This window comes from Salmo trutta, chromosome 32, assembly GCF_901001165.1.
Source record: "Salmo trutta chromosome 32, fSalTru1.1, whole genome shotgun sequence".
NCBI classification, from domain to species: domain Eukaryota; kingdom Metazoa; phylum Chordata; class Actinopteri; order Salmoniformes; family Salmonidae; genus Salmo; species Salmo trutta.
The window spans coordinates 19,039,705-19,060,004 of NC_042988.1; the positions used below are offsets into that span (position 1 = coordinate 19,039,705).

The window sequence follows — 20,300 nt, forward strand, 5'->3', positions numbered from 1 at the left end:
TTCACATGAGCTCTTAAAATAGTGTTACCTTTTCCAGCATGACTTCCACTGATAAGACTGATTGGATACAGTCCACATTATGTAGCATACGGTACTACTTTTCGAAATGAAGGCAATTTTGACCTAAACTTCATTATATGCTATGGATAATAATTTGGCAACACAGTAATATTTGTTTTAATTATAACACTGATTAGGCCTATAGCCTAAGAGAATTGGCAAGACTGTCTTTTGTCACAACCCCTTCGATACCTCTATGATCCTCTTGCTTATGACATGACAAGAATAACGGACAGGCGATGTTGTAGTCAGCTATGAGCAATCAAATGTGACGCAATGAGGGTCCTCCGAACTTTGCCACAAAAAATGGCGACCTCTATGCTATGCAGGAGGACAGCAATATTTAGCTGGGCTATTCAGAGGGTTTCACCCTTAAAATCGTATAATCTTGCCAGCTCACACTGCGGGCTTCTACATCAGATAGCAAATTATAACCCTAAACCACTGAAATTAAATTTGAAAGATCCATACATACCAGATAGGGAAAGCGAGAAAACTCCGGAATGGCAGAAGACAGCGAAGTATGACCGCAAGCTATTCGGGCGGTATGGCTCTTCGTCGGGAATCGACCCTGCAAAGCTGTGGCCCAGCCATGCCCAGCTCGAGGAGATGATAGCAGAGGAGAGGGAATGGAATCCTCCGCTCCAGGTGATGCTGAAGAACGTCGAGGCGAAAACGAAGGAAGACAATGCGAAACGTCTCGCGAGGTAAACATCCATGCTAATACTAGCTATCTTTTTAGGACCTGTCAAATTACATGTTTGTTTCTACGCAATGTGACATACTAGATAACATTGAGAATGGTAGTTACTGCATGACATTTGCCTATATGACTCAAGGCAACTAGTTACAAGGGCATGACATCTCTCAATGAGAGGCCTCGTATGTATGTATGTATGTATGTATGTATGTATGTATGTATGTATGTATGTATGTATGTATGTATGTATGTATGTATGTATGTATGTATAACATAAATAAATATGCTCAACAGTCTGATAGGCTTTGGTTCCAATTCATATTGTTCTTTGATGGTGTTGTGGAAGTACAGCATTTCCTTGACAGGTGGATAAAGCTCTGTCTAACCATACCTTTTTATAGTAGCTTTTATGATAACATGATACTTGGCTAACGCCCCCTCCAATCTTATTTTGCAGAGAGAAACTGGTTGCAGCCAATATGGCCAAGATGCCTAAGATGGTGGCTGACTGGAGGAAGGAAAAACAGGAGGCGAAACAGAAGTTGAAAGATGAGAAGGCCCGTCGTGAAAGGCTGCTAGCCGAGGCCAGAGAACGCTTTGGCTACGCTATGGACCCTCGAAGCCCCAAGTTCCTGGAGATGGTCAGTGAAATCGAGAAGGAGGAGAAGAAGAAAAGGAAGTTGATGAAACGTAGACTAAAAGAAGAACTGAGCCACGCCCCTCCTGCTGCTTCCTCGGCTGAATCCTCGTCATAAGGCACTGACTTTGTAAATATGATTATTTAGTAAATTTTGTAAATGTATTGTCGTTGTCAACTGTGTGTTTTGAGTTTGGCTGCTGTAATAAATAAAACGCACCAGAACTAGGTCTGTCTCATCATACTTTACTGACACTCAGGAGTCTTTTTTTACTAAGCTATAGACTAGTAGCTAGTATAGGAAGAATGATTTTTCACGTGATATAAACATGTTTATTATTGGAAAACAATTACACATATTAAAAACAGGCTAAATCCACATCACACCACATTTAGCCATTTGGCAAACTTTTCTTATCCAGAGACACAGCAGGAAAAACAGATTCACAAACTTGACTAAGTCTGTCCTCACACAGATTAAGGGAAGCTGTATGTCACATTTGGCATTTGATCAGCCGTCCTCTGTGGATCGTCTATAGATACAGGGGTGGCGGGCCACATTGTTCTGTGTGTACCAGTTGTAGAAGTATGCTGCATGGTTGGTCCACATCCACTAACCCTGGAGGTAGAATGCCCTGAGCCAGGAGTAAGGGGAGGGGGGGGTTGTGCCTTAACTGCTGCAAAAAGCTATACTCTGTGGTTCTGAGCAGAGGCCAGGATTCCTTGCAAGTTGTTGCAGTGAAACTGCATGGTGCCACTCCTTAGAGTTCACAACGAGGATACAGTTTCTGATGGCTGAATCAGCCATCCGGGCAGTTCACAGATGTGTTCTACGATTGTGAGACCGGTTGGACGTACTGCCAAATTCTGTAAAGCGATGTTGGAGGCAGCTTATGGTAGAGAAATTAACATTAAATTATCTGACAGCTCTGGTGGACGTTCCTGCAGTCAGCATGCCAATTGCACTCTCCCTCAAAACTTGAGACATAGTGGCATTGCATTGTGCACATTTTAGAGTGGCCTTTTATTGTCCCCCAGCACAAGGTGCACCTGTGTAATGATCATGCTGTTTAATCAGCTTCTTGATATGCCACACCTGTCAGATGGATGGATTATCTTGGCAAAGGAGAAAGGCTCGCTAACAGGTATGGAAAAGGTGTATCTTTGATTTTGGCTCATGAAACATGGGACCAACACTTTACATGATGCATTTATATTTTTTGTTCAGTGTATGAGATAGGATTAACATACAACAGTCAGATCCAAAGACACAGGGATTTAAATTGGTTCAAGTTAGGTTATGGTTACAGAGGGATGAGGCTAGGCATGGGGTTAGCAAACCACCATCCAGAACCATATGAAATCGGCAGGCTGTATATAGTATACACCAGAAATTGAGTCTTGATCTTGAGGGTTGGTCTGAGACTACTTGAGACCAAGTAAATACAGGCTTGGCCTGGTCATGGTCTCAAGACCCTCGGTCTGACTCAATATGTTAAAAATACCTGAATATCATTGCAACCCTAAGGTGTCGGTTTCCCGGACACAGATGAAGCCTAGTCCTGGACTAAGCATGTTCAATAGAGAATCTCCATTAGAAAATATATTTTTAGTCCAGGACTAGGCTTCATCTGTATCTGGGATACCGGCCCCAGAGTTTAGGTGAACACCCTACAATTAGATCATGTATGTATTATAGGTTTTGTGTATTTGTATGCTGACTTCACACAATAAATTTCCATGTAAATGGACAAAGTATGTAAAACATTTATCCCCTGGCCTTACATAGTGCACACTGTTGTGCAGACTGTGTATGTAACCTTTAACTAGGCAAGTCAGTTAAGAACAAATTCTTATTCACAATGAAGGCCTACCGGGGAACAGTGCCTTGTTCAGGGGCAGAACGACAGATTTTCACCTTGTCAGCTTGGGGTTTCAATCCAGCAACCTTTCAGTTACTGGCCCAATGCTCTAACCACTAGGCTACCTGCTGCCCCATGATTGACACTGGATGTGATGTCATGATCCACTGATTAAGTTCATCAAGGAAGTAGCAGGTAAGTTTATACACAGTATACAAAACATTAAGAACACCCTAATATTTGAGTTACACCTCCTCCTTTAGCCCTCAGAACAGCCTCAATTTGTCAGGGCATGGACTCTACAAGGTGTCGAACGCGTTCCATAGGGATGATGGCCCATGTTAACTCCAATGGTTCCCACAGTTGTCAATTTGGCTGGATGTCTTTTGTGTGGTGGACCATTCTTGATAAATGCAGGAAACTGTTAAATAGGAAAAATACAGCAGCGTTGCAGTTCTTGACAAACCAGTGTGCTTGGCCCCCAAAGACACTTAAATATTTTGTCTTGTCCATTCACCCTCTGAATGGTACACAAACCATGTCTCAATTGTCTCAAGGCTTAAAAATCCTTCAACCCGTCTCCTTCCCTTCATAAATAAGGGATCATAGCGCAGTCAGTCATCCAAAGAGTATGTGTTCATAATGTTTTGTACACTCCGTGTAGGTACCAGTCACACATCTTTATCTGTAAAGTCACAAAACGTCACCTCTTAATCAGTTTGTTATTTATAGGGCAATCTGGACAAGGATGGGTTACACTCTACTTTGAGATACGCTCCAGTAAAATATAACAATGAGTGCTTCTAGCAAATGGACACATTTAATCATGTTTTTCAAATTGTTTAACCACACCTTTCTTTGTACAAGGTCTTGATTGACATTCATTACTTCAAATAAAGTTTAGACTATCAGAGGTTAGTGAGGTTAAACTTATTTCAACTGACTACTTTCCTCTGTACATTGCAGCAGGGACAACATACATAAAACAAATGTAGCATGACCTATTGATTATTAAGGTCCTTCTACATAAATGTTAATACATTTGTTAAAATAACTCTGGGATCAAAGCAATATCATACGTTATGTAGTCGTATGTCTGTCTTATTCAGTTATCACCAAAGGGTGCTTTTGTCAAAATGCTTACAGTAATACTCAATCACTTTTGGAGAAGTTAAAAGCAAAACTATACCTCACATATCCAAACATTACTTACATTGTTAAGTTCATTTCAACATGTTTTTTTCCACAAAAAAGTGGATATACTGTATTCAAATTGTTTTGAGCAACTGCCTCACATCTACTGTTATGGGTAACCAGCACATACAAACACTGAAGATAGAATCTGAACCTAACCACATATGTAGGATCAGGGTGTTCACCACCCAGTAGGTGGATAAAATGCCTCTGATCTAGAACCAGCAGGTAGAGGCAACTTCTACCTACTCCCATTCAAAACTCAAGTGTTTTAATCAGGGAGAGACCACCATCCATGAAGGAAGGAGACTTTCACCACAAAGCAAGTAACATGTGGAGGCAGTGATCAAAGTGGCTGAGGATGTAAAATAGAGCAAGTCTTTCTGGAACACCTACACATGGCAGGGGAAGCAAGTCCAGTGCTTGCTCAGCACAATGACACCTGTTATACTACAGTGGTGTGATTTCATCTTGGTCACTAGTGTCAGCCTTGAGTTTGGAGAGAGCAGCATGGATCCTGAACTGGGTGCGTGACTCCATGGAGTACTCCTTGTAGTTAGTTCTGAGGGAACAGGACAAAGTAGATAGAAATCATGAGTAAAACATAGTAACATTTGTGTGTGTGTGTGTACACTAAAAGCTCCAAAAGCATTGGGACAGTGACATGTTGTTTTGGCTCAGTACTCCAGCACTTTGTACTTTAACCTGTATCATTTCAAATAGTCATTGTATAAATGTAAAATTCAAAGTGCTGGAGTACAGAGCCAAAACAAAAAGTCACTGTCCCAATATTTTTGGAGCTAACTATCCTGCAGCAGTCACCAATCCTGGTCCTGTAGAACAAAATAGTGTGCAGGATTTTGTTCCAGTCTAGCCTCAATACAACCAATTCAAAAACAATTTCATTTGTCACATGCGCCGAATACAACAGGTGTAGACCTTACCATGAAATGCTTACTTACAAGCCCTTAACCAACAATGAAGTTAACAAAAATAAGAGTTAAGTTTATTAAAAAAAATATTTAGTAAGTAAAAAAAGAGCAACAATAAAATAAGGAGGCTATATACATTTACATTTAAGTCATTTAGCAGACGCTCTTATCCTTATAAAGGGGGTACCGGTACCAAGTCAATGTGCGGGGGTACAAGTTAGTTGAGGTAATATGTACAGTTGAAATTGGAAGTTTACATAAACTGGTTTTAATGACTCCAACCTAAGTGTTTCAACCACTCCACAAATGTCTAGTTAACAAACTATAGTTTTGGCAAGTCGGTTAGGACATCTACTTTGTGCATGACAAGTAATTTTTCCAACAATTGTTTACAGACAGATTATTTCACTTATAATTCACTGTATCACAACTCCAGGGGGTCAGAAGTTTACATACACCAAGTTGACTGTGCCTTTAAACAGCTTGGAAAATTCCAGAAATTAGGTTATGGTTTTAGAAGCTTCTGATAGGCTAATTGACATCATTTGAGTCAATTGGAGGTGTACCTGTGGATGTATTTCAAGACCTACCTTCAAACTCAGTGCCTCTTTGCTTAACATCAAGGGAAAATCAAAAGATATCAGCCAAGACCTCAGAAAAACAATGGTAGACCTCCACAAGTCTGGTTCATCCTTGGGAGCAATTTCCAAAACGCCTGAAGGTACCAAGTTCATCTGTACAAACAATAGTACGCAAGTATAAACACCATGGGACCACGCAGCCATCATACCGCTCAGGAAGGAGACGCGTTCTGTCTCCTAGAGATGAACGTACTTTGGTGCGAAAAGTGCAAATCAATCCCAGAACAACAGCAAAAGGACTTTGTGGATGCTGGAGGAAACAGGTACAAAAGTATCTATATCCACAGTAAAACGAGTCCTATATCGACATACCTGAAAGGCCACTCAGCAAGGAAGAAGCCACTGCTCCAAAACCACCATAAAAAAAGCCAGATTACGGTTTGCAACTGCACATGGGGACCAAGATCGTACTTTTTGGAGAAATGTCCTCTGGTCTGACAAAACAAAAATAGAACTGTTTGGCCATAATGACCATCGTTATGTTAGGAGGAAAAAGGGGGATGCTTGCAAGCCGAAGAACACCATCCCAACCGTGAAGTACAGGGGTGGCAGCATTATGTTGTGGGGGTGCTTTGCTGCAGGAGGGACTGGTGCACTTCACAAAATAGATGGCATCATGAGGCAGGGAAAATTATGTAGATATATTGAAGCAACATCAAGACAGTCAGGAAGTTAAAGCTTGGTCGCAAATGGGTCTTCCAAATGGACAATGACCCCAAGCACACTTAAAGTTGTGGCAAAATGGCTTAAGGACAACAACGTCAAGGTATTGGAGTGACCATCACAAAGCCCTGATCTCAATCCTATAGAAATTGTGTAGGCGGAACTGAAAAAGCATCTGCAAGCAAGGAGGCCTACAAACCTGACTCATTTACACCAGCTCTGTTGGGAGGAATGGGCCAAAATCCACCCAAAGTTGTGGGAAGCTTGTGGAAGACTACCCGAAACGTTTGACCCAAGTTTAAATTGTTTAAGGCAATGTTACCAAATACTAATTGAGTGTATAAACTTCTGACCCACTGGGAATGTGACGAAAGAAATAAAAGCTTAAATAAATCACTGTACTATTATTCTGACATTTCACATTAAAATAAAGTGGTGATCCTAACTGACCTAAAACAGGGAATAGTCTAGAGGTCCTGAATGGCAGGAAGTTTGCCCCAGTGATGTATTGGGCCATACGCACTACCCTCTAGTCTAGTGCCTTGCGGTCGGAAGCAGAGCAGTTGCCATACCAGGCGGTGATGTAACCAGTCAGGATGCTCTCGATGGTGCAGCTGTAGAACTTTGACGATCTGAGGACACATGACAAATCTTTTCAGTCTCCTGAGGGGGAATAGGCGTGGTCGTGCCCTTGTCACAACTGTCTTGGTGTGTTTGGACCATGATAGTTTGTTGGGGATGTGGACACCAAGGCACTTGAAGCTCAACCTGCTCCACTACAGCCCCGTCAATGAGAATGGGGGTGTGCTCGGCCCTTTTCCTGTAGTCCACAATCATCTCCTTTGTCTTGATCACGTTGAGGTTTTCCTGGCACCACACTTCCAGGTCTCTGACCTCCTTCCTATAGGCTGTCACATCATTGTCGGTAATCAGGTCTACCACTGTTGTGTCATCAGCAAACTTAATGGTGTTGGAGTCGTGCTTGGCCACGCAGTCGTGGGTGAACAGGGAGTACAGGAGGGGACTGAGCACGCACCCCTGAGGGGCCCCTGTGTTGAGGATCAGCATGGCAGATGTTGTTGGCTACCCTTAAGACCTGAGGGAGGCCCACCAGGAAGTCCAGGATCCAGTTGCAGAGGGAGGCGTTTAGTCCCAGGGTCCTTAGCTTAGTGATGAGCTTTGAGGGCACTATGGTGTTGAACACTGAGCTGTAGTCAATGAACAGCATTCTCAAGTAGGTGTTCCTTTTGTCCAGGTGGGAAAGGGCAGTGTTTATTGCAATAAAGATTGCGTCATCTGTGGAGTCAGTCTAGGGTTTCTGGGATGAAAGTGTTGATGCAAGCCATGACCAGCCTTTCAAAGCTAGCGGGATTTATTTTAAGCGTCTGGGTTAGAGTCACGCTCCTTGAAAGCAGCAGCTCTACCCTTTAGCTCAGTGTGGATGTTGCCTGTAATCCATGGCTTCTGGTTGCGGTATGTACGTACGGTCACTGTGGAGACTAGAGGTCGACCAATTATGATTTTAACGCCGATACCGATTATTGGGGGGACCAAAAAAGGCGATACCGATTAAAATCGGCCAATTTGACAATTACAACAATACTGAATGAACACTTATTTTAACTTAATATAATACATTAATAAAATCTATTTAGCCTCAAATAAATAATGAAACATGTTCAATTTGGTTTAAATAATGCAAAAACAAAGTGTTGGAGAAAAGTAAAAGTGCAATATGTGCCATGTAGGAAAGCTAACGTTTAAGTTCCTTGCTCAGAACATGAGAACATATGAAAGCTGGTGGTTCCTTTTAACATGAGTCTTCAATATTCCCAGGTAAGAAGTTTTAGGTTGTAGGAATTATAGGACTATTTCTCTCTATACGATTTGTATTTCATATACCTTTGACTATTGGATGTTCTTATAGGCACTTTAGTATTGCCAGTGTAACAGTATAGCTTCCGTCCCTCGCTCCTACCTGGGCTCGAACCAGGAATACATCGACAACAGCCACCCTCGAAGCAGCGTTACCCATGCAGAGCAAGGGGAACAACTACTCCAAGTCTCAGAGCGAGTGACATTTGAAAGCGCGCACCCGCTAACTAGCTAGCCATTTCACATCGGTTACACCAGCCTAATCTTGGGAGTTGATAGGCTTGAAGTCATAAACAGCGCAATGCATTGCAAAGAGCTGCTGGCAAAACGCACGAAAGTGCTGTTTGAATGAATGCTTACGAGCCTGCTGCTGCCTACCACCGCTCAGTCAGACTACTCTATCAAATCATACTTAATTATAACATAAACACACAGAAATACGAGCCTTTGGTCATTAATATGGTCGAATCCGGAAACTATCATCACGAAAACAAAACATTTTTCCTTTCAGTGAAATACGGAACCGTTCCGTATTTTATTTAAACGGGTGGCATCCCTAAGACTAAATATTCCTGTTACATTGCACAACCTTCAATGTCATAATTACGTAAAAGTCTGGCAAATTAGTTCGCAACGAGCCAGGCGGCCCAAACTGTTGCATATACCCTGACTCTGCGTGCAATGAACGCAAAATGACAATTTCACCTGGTTAATATTGCCTGCTAACCTGGATTTCCTTTAGCTAAATATGCAGGTTTAAAAATATATACTTGTGTATTAATTTTAAGAAAGGCATTGATGTTTATGGTTAGGTACAGTCGTGCAACGATTGTGCTTTTTTCGTAAATGCGCTTTTGTTAAATCATCCCCCGTTTAGCGAAGTCGGCTGTCTTTGTTAGGAAGAAATAGTCTTCACAGTTTGCAACGAGCCAGGCTGCCCAAACTGCTGCATATACCCTGACTCTGTTTGCAAGAGAAGATACACATTTCCCTAGTTAAAAGAAATTCATGTTAGCAGGCAATATTAACTAAATATGTAGGTTTAAAAATATACACTTGTGTATTGATTTTAAGAAAGGCATTGATGTTTATGGTTGGAGCAACGTGTACCTAAGTGATTACCGTAATTTCCGGACTATTAAGCGCACCTGAATATAAGCCGCACCCACTGAATGTAATTTTTATTTTGAACATAAATAAACCGCACATGTCTATAAGCCGCGGGTGCCTACCGGTACATTGAAACAAATCAACTTTACACAGGCTTTAACGAAACACGGCTTGTAACAAAAAATAAAAAATTACCAGTAAGATTTAGTTGTCTTTTTGCACTGAGTCAATTCCTCACGCTGCTGTTTCCATCGTCTTATAATCGACTCATTAAGAACAAGCTCCCGTGCAGCAGCTCTATTTCCTTTTCCAACAGCCAGATCAATCGCCTTCAACTTGAAAGCTGCATCATATGCATTTCTCCGTGTCTTTGCCATGAGGGTGACAAAATGACTACCGTAATCAGAATGATGGGAAGTTTGAGAGCGCTCGATTTAATCTAAACAGTAAACAAAAAAGTTGTTTGACCTTAACCCGTTCGGCAATTTCATTGGTCTAATGAAAGCTTCATGCCGCCAAAAAACTGAGCACGTCACAGAATGTGTTTTTTGGAAGAAAACAAATTGAAAGCGGGAAAAATCCATATATTAGCTGCGTCATTGTTTAAGCCGCGAGGTTCAAAGCCTGGGAAAAAAGTTGCGGCTTATAGTCCGGAATTTACGGTATATGCAACGCAGGACAGGCTAGATAAACTAGTAATATCATCAACCATGTGTAGTTAACTAGTGATGATTGATTGATTGTTTTTTATAAGATACATTTAATGCTAGCTAGCAACTTACCTTGGCCTCTTACTGCATTCGCGTAACAGGAAGGCTCCTCGTGGAGTGCAATGTAAAGCAGGTGGTTAGAGTGTTGGACTAGTTAACCGTAAGGTTGCAAGATTGAATCCCCGAGCTGACAAGGTAAAAATCTGTCGTTCTGCCCCTGAACAAGGCAGTTAACTCACCGTTCCTAGGCCGTCATTGAAAATAAGAATGTGTTCTTAATTGACTTGCCTAGTTAAATAAAGGTCTAAAAAAAAAAAAATTTTTTAAAATTAAACGGCCAAATCGGCGTCCAAAAATACAGATTTCCGATTGTTATGAAAACTTGAAATCGGCCCTAATTAAATCGGCCATTCCAATTAATCGGTCAACCTCTAGTGGAGACGACTTCATCGATGCACTTATTGATGAAGCCAATGACTGATGTGGTGTACTCCATGCCATCGAAAGAATCCCAGAACATATTCCAGTCTGTGCTAGCGAAACAGTCCTGTAGTATAGCATCTGCGTCATCTGACCACTTCCGTATTGAGCGAGTCACTGGTACTTCCTGCTTTAGTTTTTGCTTGTAATCAGGAATCAGGATAGATTTATGGTCAGATTTTCCAAATTGAGGGCAAGGGAGAGCTTTGTACACATCTGTGTGTTGAGTACAGATGGCCTAGAGTATTTTTTTTTCTCGTGGCACATGTAACATGCTTGTAGAAATATTAGGTAAAGCGGATTTAAGTTTCCCTACATTAAAGTCCCCGGCCACTTGGAGCACCGCCTCTGGATGAGCATTTTCTTGTTTGCTTATGGCTTTATACAGCTCGTTGAGTGAGATTGTAGTACCAGCATCAGTTTGTGGTGGTAAATAGACAGCTACGAAAAATACAGAACTTTTGGTAAATGGTGTGGTCTACAGCTTATCATGATACTCTATCTCAGGCGAGCATTTTTATAGAGACTTCCTTTATTTGATTTTGTGCACCAGTGGTTATTGACAAATAGACACAGACTGGCACCCCTTGTCTTACCGGAGGCAGCTGTTCCGTCTTGCCGGTGCACAGAAAAACCAGCCAACTGTATATTATCCATGTCGCCGTTCAGCCACGACTCAGTGAAACACAAGATATTACAGCTTTTTTATGGCCCTTTGGTAGGATAGTCTTGAATGGAGCTCATCCAGTTTATTCTCCAATGATTGCACGTTGGCCAATAGGACGGATGGTAGAGGCGTCCCCTGTATCTGCATCTTCTCTTCACGCGAATGACAGGGATTTGGGCCTGGTTGGGTATCTGGAATACTCGTTAAAGAAAAAAATCTTTGTCCAGTTTGAGGTGAGTAATCGCTGTTCTGATATCCAGAAGCTCTTTTCGGGTCATAAGCGACGTGGGAGAAACATTATGTACAAAATAAGTTACAAATAATTGGTTAGGAGCCCGTAAAACGGCAGCCATCTCCTCAACTAACCAATCAAAAGAATTAGTTTAATAAGGTGTTTTCATGTCAAGCTGGAATGTAAGCCTGCTACAGCTTGCAGGCTGTACTGGAACAACCAGTAAGAGATGACTCACTTGGCTTTCACCAGTAGTTTGATGGCCTCTTCCTTGCGGCCCGTGTCCATGTAGACCACACTGAGCTCCAGCAGAGCGTTGGGCACCAGGTAATGGTCAAACCTGATCTTCTTCTCACTGGAGGTTAGAAAACAGACGGCCATATTATTAACCTCTTAGTCGTTTACAAAGAGCATGTTCAAATATCACTGACTTTTCTAAAAAAAAACATCTAGACATTATTCAGAGTGTATTTCACTGCTACGAGGTCCTACCCTCCTTCATAACACAGCATCGCTAAACTTGCTATGATAAAACATTGGTGTGGTTAATCAAAACAAAGAACACATTGTTTGATTAAATACCATGAAAATATTTCCTTTTGGCATGGATGAGCTTGTTAAAAAAGTGACACTGGACCTAAGGAAGAATAGCTGCTGTTTCAGCAATGGCTAATGGGGATCCGAATAGACCAATAAACTAATTTTATAACCTCTCAGCAAACATGATACGTATGCGTCGGCATGCATTTACCATTTTGTTATACAACACACAGATTCCAGGTGTGTATAAAAGATTCCCTACGTCACCTGTTGTACACCTTGTTGAAGCATTCCTCTGCAGCCTGAATGTGTCCCTGGTTCTTCAGACACAGCCCCTTCAGTAGGTGGATCACACAGCGGTCATCCATTGAATACCCATTCACTTCCAAAACAAAACACAGATTAGAAAACCATGCATTCAAAATTACTCAACACAGGCTCAAGCAGAATGTGTGTAGAATCAGTCTTTATCCATTCACTTTTGGTGATATTACAAGAGTATTTATTGCTTCATGACCCACTGAGGCAAGTAGGCTGGTTTGGCCCAGTTCAGTCTGACAGCCTGAAACTGGTTAGCCCTGACATGTTGCAGTACCGGGAGATTCCAGCAGGGTGCGCTCTGCCTCCACCAGTGTCTGCAGCATTCCCTCGGTGAGCTCTGGCCTCTTGCTGATCATGGAAAAGCCGTTCCACATGTACATCATCTCCTACAGCAGTGTAGCATGAGATAATACTGTCAGAACCACACAAATACAAGTGACCCCCACCATTTTAGCAACAGATTTGTACATGTCTTTATGCAGCTTTGCATATGTGTATTTGTGGGGTCTCACCAGCACAGGTACTGGTAGCCTCACTGGGCAGCTAGCTTTGTAACGTCTAGCCTTGCGAATGGCAAACTTCTCTGTGGGTGGAGACTTCCCTGCTATCTTTTGCTTGAAGGTGGACACCTGCCTAAGACAGCAGGCAAAGACAGAAAAAGAGAAGGGGCCAGGAAAGAGGGGTGGTCACAATGAAATGGGACTGGAGAATTTCAAGTTATGTTTTTGTTGTGATGAACATGTGTTTACCTGAAGAGCTCCACCTCATCTTCCCCAAAAGGCCTAGCCTCCCCCGGAGCAAGCATGCTCAGGTAAGCAGCCTTCATGTACACATACATGGCCTGAAGGAAAGATGAGCCTTATTCAGTCAGGACCCAGCCATACAGTAAGTAGAGTTTAATAATGTCAAGTCTGTTGTGGGGATAAAAATACTGCATTGGCTTTAAAAGCCATACAGTTAGTGGGCAGGTCAAAACCATTGACTGGGTTCAATTAAGAGTGTCTGCTCAAGTGGTTTTGTGCCATCTTAAATTGGGTCCTAGGCTATACTCAACACTACAGCACACTCTCTTGCCTTGGACCAGCGGCTCTCATTGCTCAGTAGGTCAGCGTAGAAGTAGGCCATCCTCCACACGCACTTGTAGGTGAAGCACCACATCAGCTCCCAGTAGCACATGTGGTGGAACTGCTTCCACTGTTGCTGAGCTTTGCAGCCATCCTCAAACAGCACCACCGCCTGGTGACATATCGTCATTACAGTACACCCCACCAGCAAACCACAGGCACACACTGATCTCATTCTAGGCCTATCAATACAAACGCCACTGCTAAATATGACTGGAAAAACAGACATAACAAAAATAGCATGACATAGACATGTAGTTTGAGGCTCACCTCATCAATGTTCCCCTTGATTGCCTCAGCTCTGCCTGCAAAGAAGAGAAATATGGCCCCCTGAAGGGAAGTGGAGAGAAATGTAAACATTCTCTGAAAACACCATATAATAATACTTTGGCGGTGGCTAGCACTTGTAAAATGACATACTTAAACAATGGTAGCTCAAGCATAAGCACCTCCTCTGACTAAATGGCCTATCGCATGGTCAGTGCATTACTTACCCACATTGTAAACCTATTACTTTAGATTGTATTTGCCCAGAAGTCTGCTGGTATCGGTACACATTGTGTTCCATACAGAGTTGAGTTTGCTTTGGGCTGGGTGAGAGCCTGGGGAGGAGTGTCACTCACCTGTGGGTAGCGGAGCCGGAAAGGCTTCAGCAGCTTCTCAGCATCAGCCACGTCCCCCTCACCGGTCCCTGTAGAGTGATAAACAACTGAATAAGATGCCGTGTATGGACAAAACCAGAAACTCACAGTCTACCCTGTCGTTCTTTATCTCTCGCTCTTTCACACACGTGTGTATGTTATATGTAATTGTGTCATTTCCAAACAGCCAAGTAATTTGTGATCTCCATTCACTTCCTGATTATGAAGAGTAGAGTACCGAGTATGAAGGTGAGGAAGGTGTAGTAACAGAGCAACAGCAAGGCACACAGCATGGAGCGCAGGTTGTTTGTAGTGGCACCATCATTCAGCTGGGACAGACCATACTCCTGCACACAATAACATACAATATATAGTGAGAGGGGGGAGACTGACAACCTGTAAAGCAGGGTTGCCCAACGCTGTTCCTTTAGAGCTACTGTCATGTAGAGCATCTAGCAAACCGCACTATAATAATGACCTGCTTGTTAAGGTGAATCATGTTAATTACTGTAATTTCCGGACTATAAGCCGCTACTTTTTTCCCACGCTTTGAATCTCGCGGCTTAAACAATGACGCGGCTAATATGGATTTTTTCCGCTTTCAAATAAATAAAAAAATAAAAAACACATTCTGTGACGTGCTCAGTTTTTTGGCAGCATGAAGCTTTCATTAGACCAATGAAATTGCGGAACGGGTTAAGGTCAAACAACTTTTTTGTTTACTGTTTAGATTAAATCGAGCGCGCTCAAACTTCCCATCATTCTGATTACAGTAGTCATTTTGTCACCCTCATCATGGCAAAGACACAGAAATGCATATGATGCATCTTTCAAGTTGAAGGCGATTGATCTGGCTGTTGGAAAAGGAAATATGGTCTGGAGCAATGACTTTCTTGGTAGACTACTGTTTACTGCTAATTTTTTATTTTTTGTTACAAGCCGTGTTTCGTTAAAGCCTATTTATTTTTGTTACAAGCCGTGTTTCGGTAAAGCCTGTGTAAAGTTAATTTGTTTCAATGTACCGGTAGGCACCTGTGGCTTATAGACATGTGCGGCTTATTTATGTTCAAAATAATATATTTTTTAAAATTCCGTGGGTGCGGCTTATATTCAGGTGCGCTCAATAGTCCGGAAATTACGGTAACTACAGCAAGCTAGCTCTCCAGAAACAGGGTTGGGCAGCCCTACTGTAAACCAATCACTTTCTAGACAAGTTAGAATGAGCAACTATACCTTGTCTCCAGAGAAGCCAGCAAACTCTAAAACTTTGAGTAACCGAGGTGGAAACATGGAAAGAGTCTGTGGAAGACAGTACAGAATCCTGTGATACAGCATAAGGTCTGACTGACATGTGTGCTAAAACACGCAATGATCTAGCAAATGGACCATTAATGGAATACGGGGATGCTTGTGGGACAAACCAAGTTGAATGCTCCGATCCCAAAAGACACCCCTCCCTCTAAGTGAATGTGGTTGGGTCCTTGGAGAGAGCTGTTTGACTGTATGAAGGTGTGCAGCTCCCTGTGTCATAAAAAGGCAATTATGTCATTCATAGTCTAACATGATTATACATAATGATATAGGCTGTAATAATGTCTGATTATTACACAATAAAAACACATCTAAATGACTGATAACGACACACTTACCAGAGAATTGCCATTATTGTTTTAACAACTGAGCACAGTCTTATTGTAATAGCAGTGCATAATTTGGGAAACAGAATTGACGCCACCTGTTGATTCACAATCACACTGTGAGCCTGTTTAATGTGAGAACCATTTCTGCCCTTTCTCCTGCAAACTTACTTGTAAATCAGATAACTGTTGCGTACTTTGATTCCTCCTTTGATAAAACTCACCATGTTCTCATCCTTAAGGAAGAGGGAAAACAAAACATTTTAACAAAAGGTGTCAACTGGTGCGACAGTAATGTACTGTATTCACAAATGAATGAAAGGACAGGGGAAACCTGTTCGATCACTCTTTAAAAACTATGCACACAGACTCAAAACACCAAGAAGCAGGAAGGCAAACAACTACAATGCGTTCCATCAACCGATATCTAATCAGTTGGATACAGTTATCATATATATAGGTAACGGTCAAAATAAAGGAAACACCAGCATAAAGTGTCTTAATTGGGCCACCAGAACAGCTTCATTGCATCTTGGCATAGATTCTACAAGTGTCTGGAGCTCTATTGGAGGGATGCGACACCATTCTTCCACAAGAAATCACGCAATTTGGTGTTTTGTTGATGGTGGTGGAAAACACTGTCTCAAGCGCCGCTCCAGAATCTCCAATAAGTGTTACATTGGGTTGAGATCTGATGACCGAGAGACAGACGCACACATGCACCCACTTTAAATCTGTTATGCTCCCGAAACCCCTCTTTCAAAGTAACTGATCTCTTCTTCTAATGGGCAACTAGGCCTTTTTATACATTATCCTAAGCATGATGGGATGTTAAATGCTTAATTGACTCAGAAAACCACACCTGTGTGGAAGCACCTGCTTTCAATATACTTTGTATCCCCCATTTACTCAAGTGTTTCCTTTATTTTAGCAGTTGCCTGTGCATTAATGCTAAACGAAACATCAGCAGTGTCATTAACCAGGATCAGTAAGATTTAGAGTTGAGGACAAGAGGACACGTCTTACCTGTAGGAAGGTGAGAGCAGCCCTTTGGAGCAAGCATTCAGCATAACACGCATCAGCATGGAGAGCTTGGAGCTGCTCTGCAGACCCCCCCACACACAGTCAGTGGCTATTTGAAATCTGCCATAATAATAGGCTGAGATGCCCAATTATAAAAGCGCTCTTACCTTCAGTTAGATGCTCTCCAGGTGATTTACTAATATTACTAGGGGACTTTCGTCGAAACCTAAGAAGAAATGAGACCAACTATGAGCGCAAGACTAAAAAAAGATGACATCTCATTGAGCAATGCATGTTTCTCATGTTAATCACATGGGCATTAATGTGGAACATTATAATAACACGACAGCCTTTCGACCACCTCCAGCAATCTCAAGTGTCCTTGCTTGCTGTAGGCCAGGGGTGTCATTCATTCCATGGAGGGCCTAGTGTCTGTAGGTTTTTGCTTTCAATTAAGCCCTAGACAACCAGGTGTGGGGAGTTCCTTACTAATTAGTGACCTTAATTCATCAATCAAGTACAAGTGAGGAGGAAAAGCCAGCAGCCACTCGGCTCTTAGTGGAATGAGTTTGACACCTGTGCTGTAGGCCCCTCAAACTCACCTCTGGACTTCGAAGCCAATTCCAGTGCTTGTTTTCATTGTTCCCATCTAAAATCAGGGACTGATTTATACCTGGCAATTAATTATCAGGTAGAACAGAAAACCAGCAGGCTTCTGACCTCGTAGGGTAAGAGTTGAATACCACTGCTGTAGGCCATCAATAGAGCTGCTCTGGCCATGCAAACACAGGCAAATTCCAGCCGGGGCGCAAAGAGACCTGGTTGCCATGTAAATGCTCTCATTTGCCTGCAGGTTATGGCTGATGGACAGGAGACTAATAGCACTAGTGGTATATTAGGCCTCACTGTTAGAGGCCAGACCAACTGTCAGAATATTCCAGGATTTCCCTCTATTTACCTTTTCTGGACATTGCTTGTGTCTAATATGAACTAATGTGTTAAAGAGGACATGAAACAGATGAGTGTCCATGTATAGTAGCATCCTCACCTCTGGCAGACCTCCTGGGCACTCTTCATGGTGTTGCCTGCATTGACGATGTCATCCTGCTGGAAGGTCATCATAGCCTGCATCTCCAGCACAGTGGCGTAGATCAGAGCATGGTACATGCTCTCCTTCGCCCTTCAACACAACACACAACATTATCATCCACACCTCACTGACAACAATCAGAAAACAGCAAGTATTTATCGTCCAGCGAACATTTTAATTTCCTTTCGAAAACAAATGTGGCTTTCTTCCAATATAGACTGGCTTTACCTATTGGTAATGAGGAAAGACAGAGTAGCCAACAACAGACACCTAATTATTTTCCTATTTCACTCCAGCAGTATGGTGTTTATTTTCCAGGGCCTCCGTTCTGCCCGTTGAGCCCTGGGCGTCAGCTTCAGTAAACACTCCATATCCTGGAGAAGTGACGAGGCCTGATGCCAAGGGTAGCAGGAAGTGTGACACTTCACTGTACTACACCACAATACCACTGTACAACATCACACCTCAACAGCGCTGATGCTGCACTAAGTTACACACCACTCAACGACAAATGGCTAAAGGCTGCACAAATATACCTCAAGACACCCTCTACACACTAATTGGCCAATGGAGAGTTTGAAGCCCACTTTAGTCCAGAGAGAGTGGCACTGTTACCGTGGCCGCAGTTTGTCCAGGCTCTCACTGAAGTGGTTGTTGAGGAAGAGGTCCAGGGCCTCCATACACTCCTCAAGGCACACCTGCAGGGTCATCTGTGAGGAGCTGCGCACACACACTACAATGGTTACATGACAGCAAGTATCAGCTTTAGTATTGTCTCTCTTCCTGAGAGAAAGAAAATAGGTAATGGAAGGGCTCTAAGGCCCATAGGTAAGGTAAGTTGCCTGCAACCGTGTCAATACACATGCACAAGCACCCACCTGTTCACAATAGTCTGCACACACTGCTCATAGTCTCTTACCTTCATTACAGCATTGTTGGGTTCAGAGCACACAAGAAAGGCATTTCCTTGTACTTGTGCACATAACATTAAAACCTGGCACGGATGGATCTGAAGCTCTCTGACTCACAGTAAAATCAAGAAAATGTAAGAAAATCCTTTCGGCCAAACTAGTCCTGTGAAGAATTCTCAAATGTACGCATTTATTTAGAGTCAGACCTCTTAGAAATCAGCTGCAAGATGATCTAAGAAAACCTGCCTTCTTGTATGACTTCAAGATAACAACACTACAGTGGATTTCCCCCTTCACAAAGAGCTCATCAACATAAAACATATATTCAACATAAAACATGTGATATTTGTGGAAACATGAAATAAACAAGCACTAAACTAAAACTACACTTCACTTGACAGGAATAAGTTAGAAAGGAAGAGAGTCATTCTAAAATAAATAACATATCTTCAACTATTCATGCATTGACTGGTCTTTTGTTGAATTATTTGATTAGTCATGAATCAGATGTACTCAATCCAAAATACATTTCTCAAATAAACCCTCACAAAATATTAATTGTTAAACTACCATCCTGACCCTGTCCATCTCACTGTCAACACAACACCAACGTAAAGAGAAAATAACTTTCGAATAAAGTAATGAAAATGAGTTACTTTGTCAGTAAGTACTTGTATTGACAATATATAAAACAAAGCTGCGTATTTACATTAATTAAATTGATGTTGAATTACTATATAAACCGAACAACCAAGATATATGAAAAAAGTTCAGTGCTGTCACGACGTTGAAACTTACTTCGCCGCCGCAGGTGCATCTTTCCCATTGGACATTTTTTCTTCCGGGCACTCTGCCCAAAACACCTGTCGAAAAGTAGCCTACTCAGAAGGGTTTGAGAAAAAACATTAACTAGCAAATTGTCTTAATAACAAGCTGGGTGGAGGGTTGAATGATTCCACTTTAAGAACAGAAGTTGCATTGAGCTGTGGAATCGTGTTGGGATTGTAATTTCAGAAGAAGAGAAGCGTCAAGTGCTCGAAAGCGGTGTGGGAAAAGAAACGAGAACTAAATCGACTCCTCCTTCAACATCCGCAGGCTCAATGAGTCATGTCTAGAAGGGATATTGCTTTTGTCAAATTGACGTCAAAAGTATATAAAAGTGTGTATAGATATTTTTTTCTTTGCATTTTAGCTAACCCTAAAGATTTTCGTAACCTTAACCTAATTATCCTAACCTGCTGCGAAAATGT

At 42.1% G+C, this 20,300-nt stretch overlaps 2 protein-coding genes across 4 annotated transcripts; one reads left to right on the plus strand and one right to left on the minus strand.

Moving 5' to 3' along the window:
- Window positions 1-341: 341 nt before the first annotated feature.
- On the plus strand, window positions 342-1,639 carry LOC115170568 (growth arrest and DNA damage-inducible proteins-interacting protein 1). The gene is made up of 2 exons (XM_029726833.1): window positions 342-767; window positions 1,218-1,639. Exons 1-2 carry the CDS (start codon window positions 367-369, stop codon window positions 1,513-1,515), a joined length of 699 nt encoding a protein of 232 aa, XP_029582693.1. The 5' UTR covers window positions 342-366; the 3' UTR covers window positions 1,516-1,639.
- A 2,333-nt stretch (window positions 1,640-3,972) lies between these two features.
- Window positions 3,973-20,179, minus strand: zgc:158403 (tetratricopeptide repeat protein 39A). 3 transcript variants are annotated; one of them, XM_029726788.1, is made up of 18 exons: window positions 19,849-20,179; window positions 18,755-18,872; window positions 18,098-18,229; window positions 17,217-17,275; window positions 17,053-17,129; window positions 16,198-16,262; window positions 15,811-15,910; window positions 15,623-15,688; window positions 14,628-14,736; window positions 14,372-14,439; window positions 14,019-14,078; window positions 13,699-13,860; window positions 13,374-13,465; window positions 13,137-13,257; window positions 12,899-13,010; window positions 12,571-12,685; window positions 12,002-12,118; window positions 3,973-5,015 (listed from the first exon to the last, which is right to left on the minus strand). In XM_029726788.1, the coding sequence occupies exons 1-18, from the start codon at window positions 19,874-19,876 to the stop codon at window positions 4,904-4,906; spliced, it is 1,713 nt and encodes a 570-aa protein (XP_029582648.1). In that variant the 5' UTR covers window positions 19,877-20,179; the 3' UTR covers window positions 3,973-4,903. The 3 variants fall into 3 exon arrangements, with proteins under 3 accessions (XP_029582648.1, XP_029582649.1, XP_029582650.1); XM_029726789.1 differs by having other exon boundaries at window positions 18,755-18,859; window positions 19,849-20,175; XM_029726790.1 differs by having other exon boundaries at window positions 18,098-18,174; window positions 19,849-20,170.
- Between the last annotated feature and the right edge of the window lie 121 nt (window positions 20,180-20,300).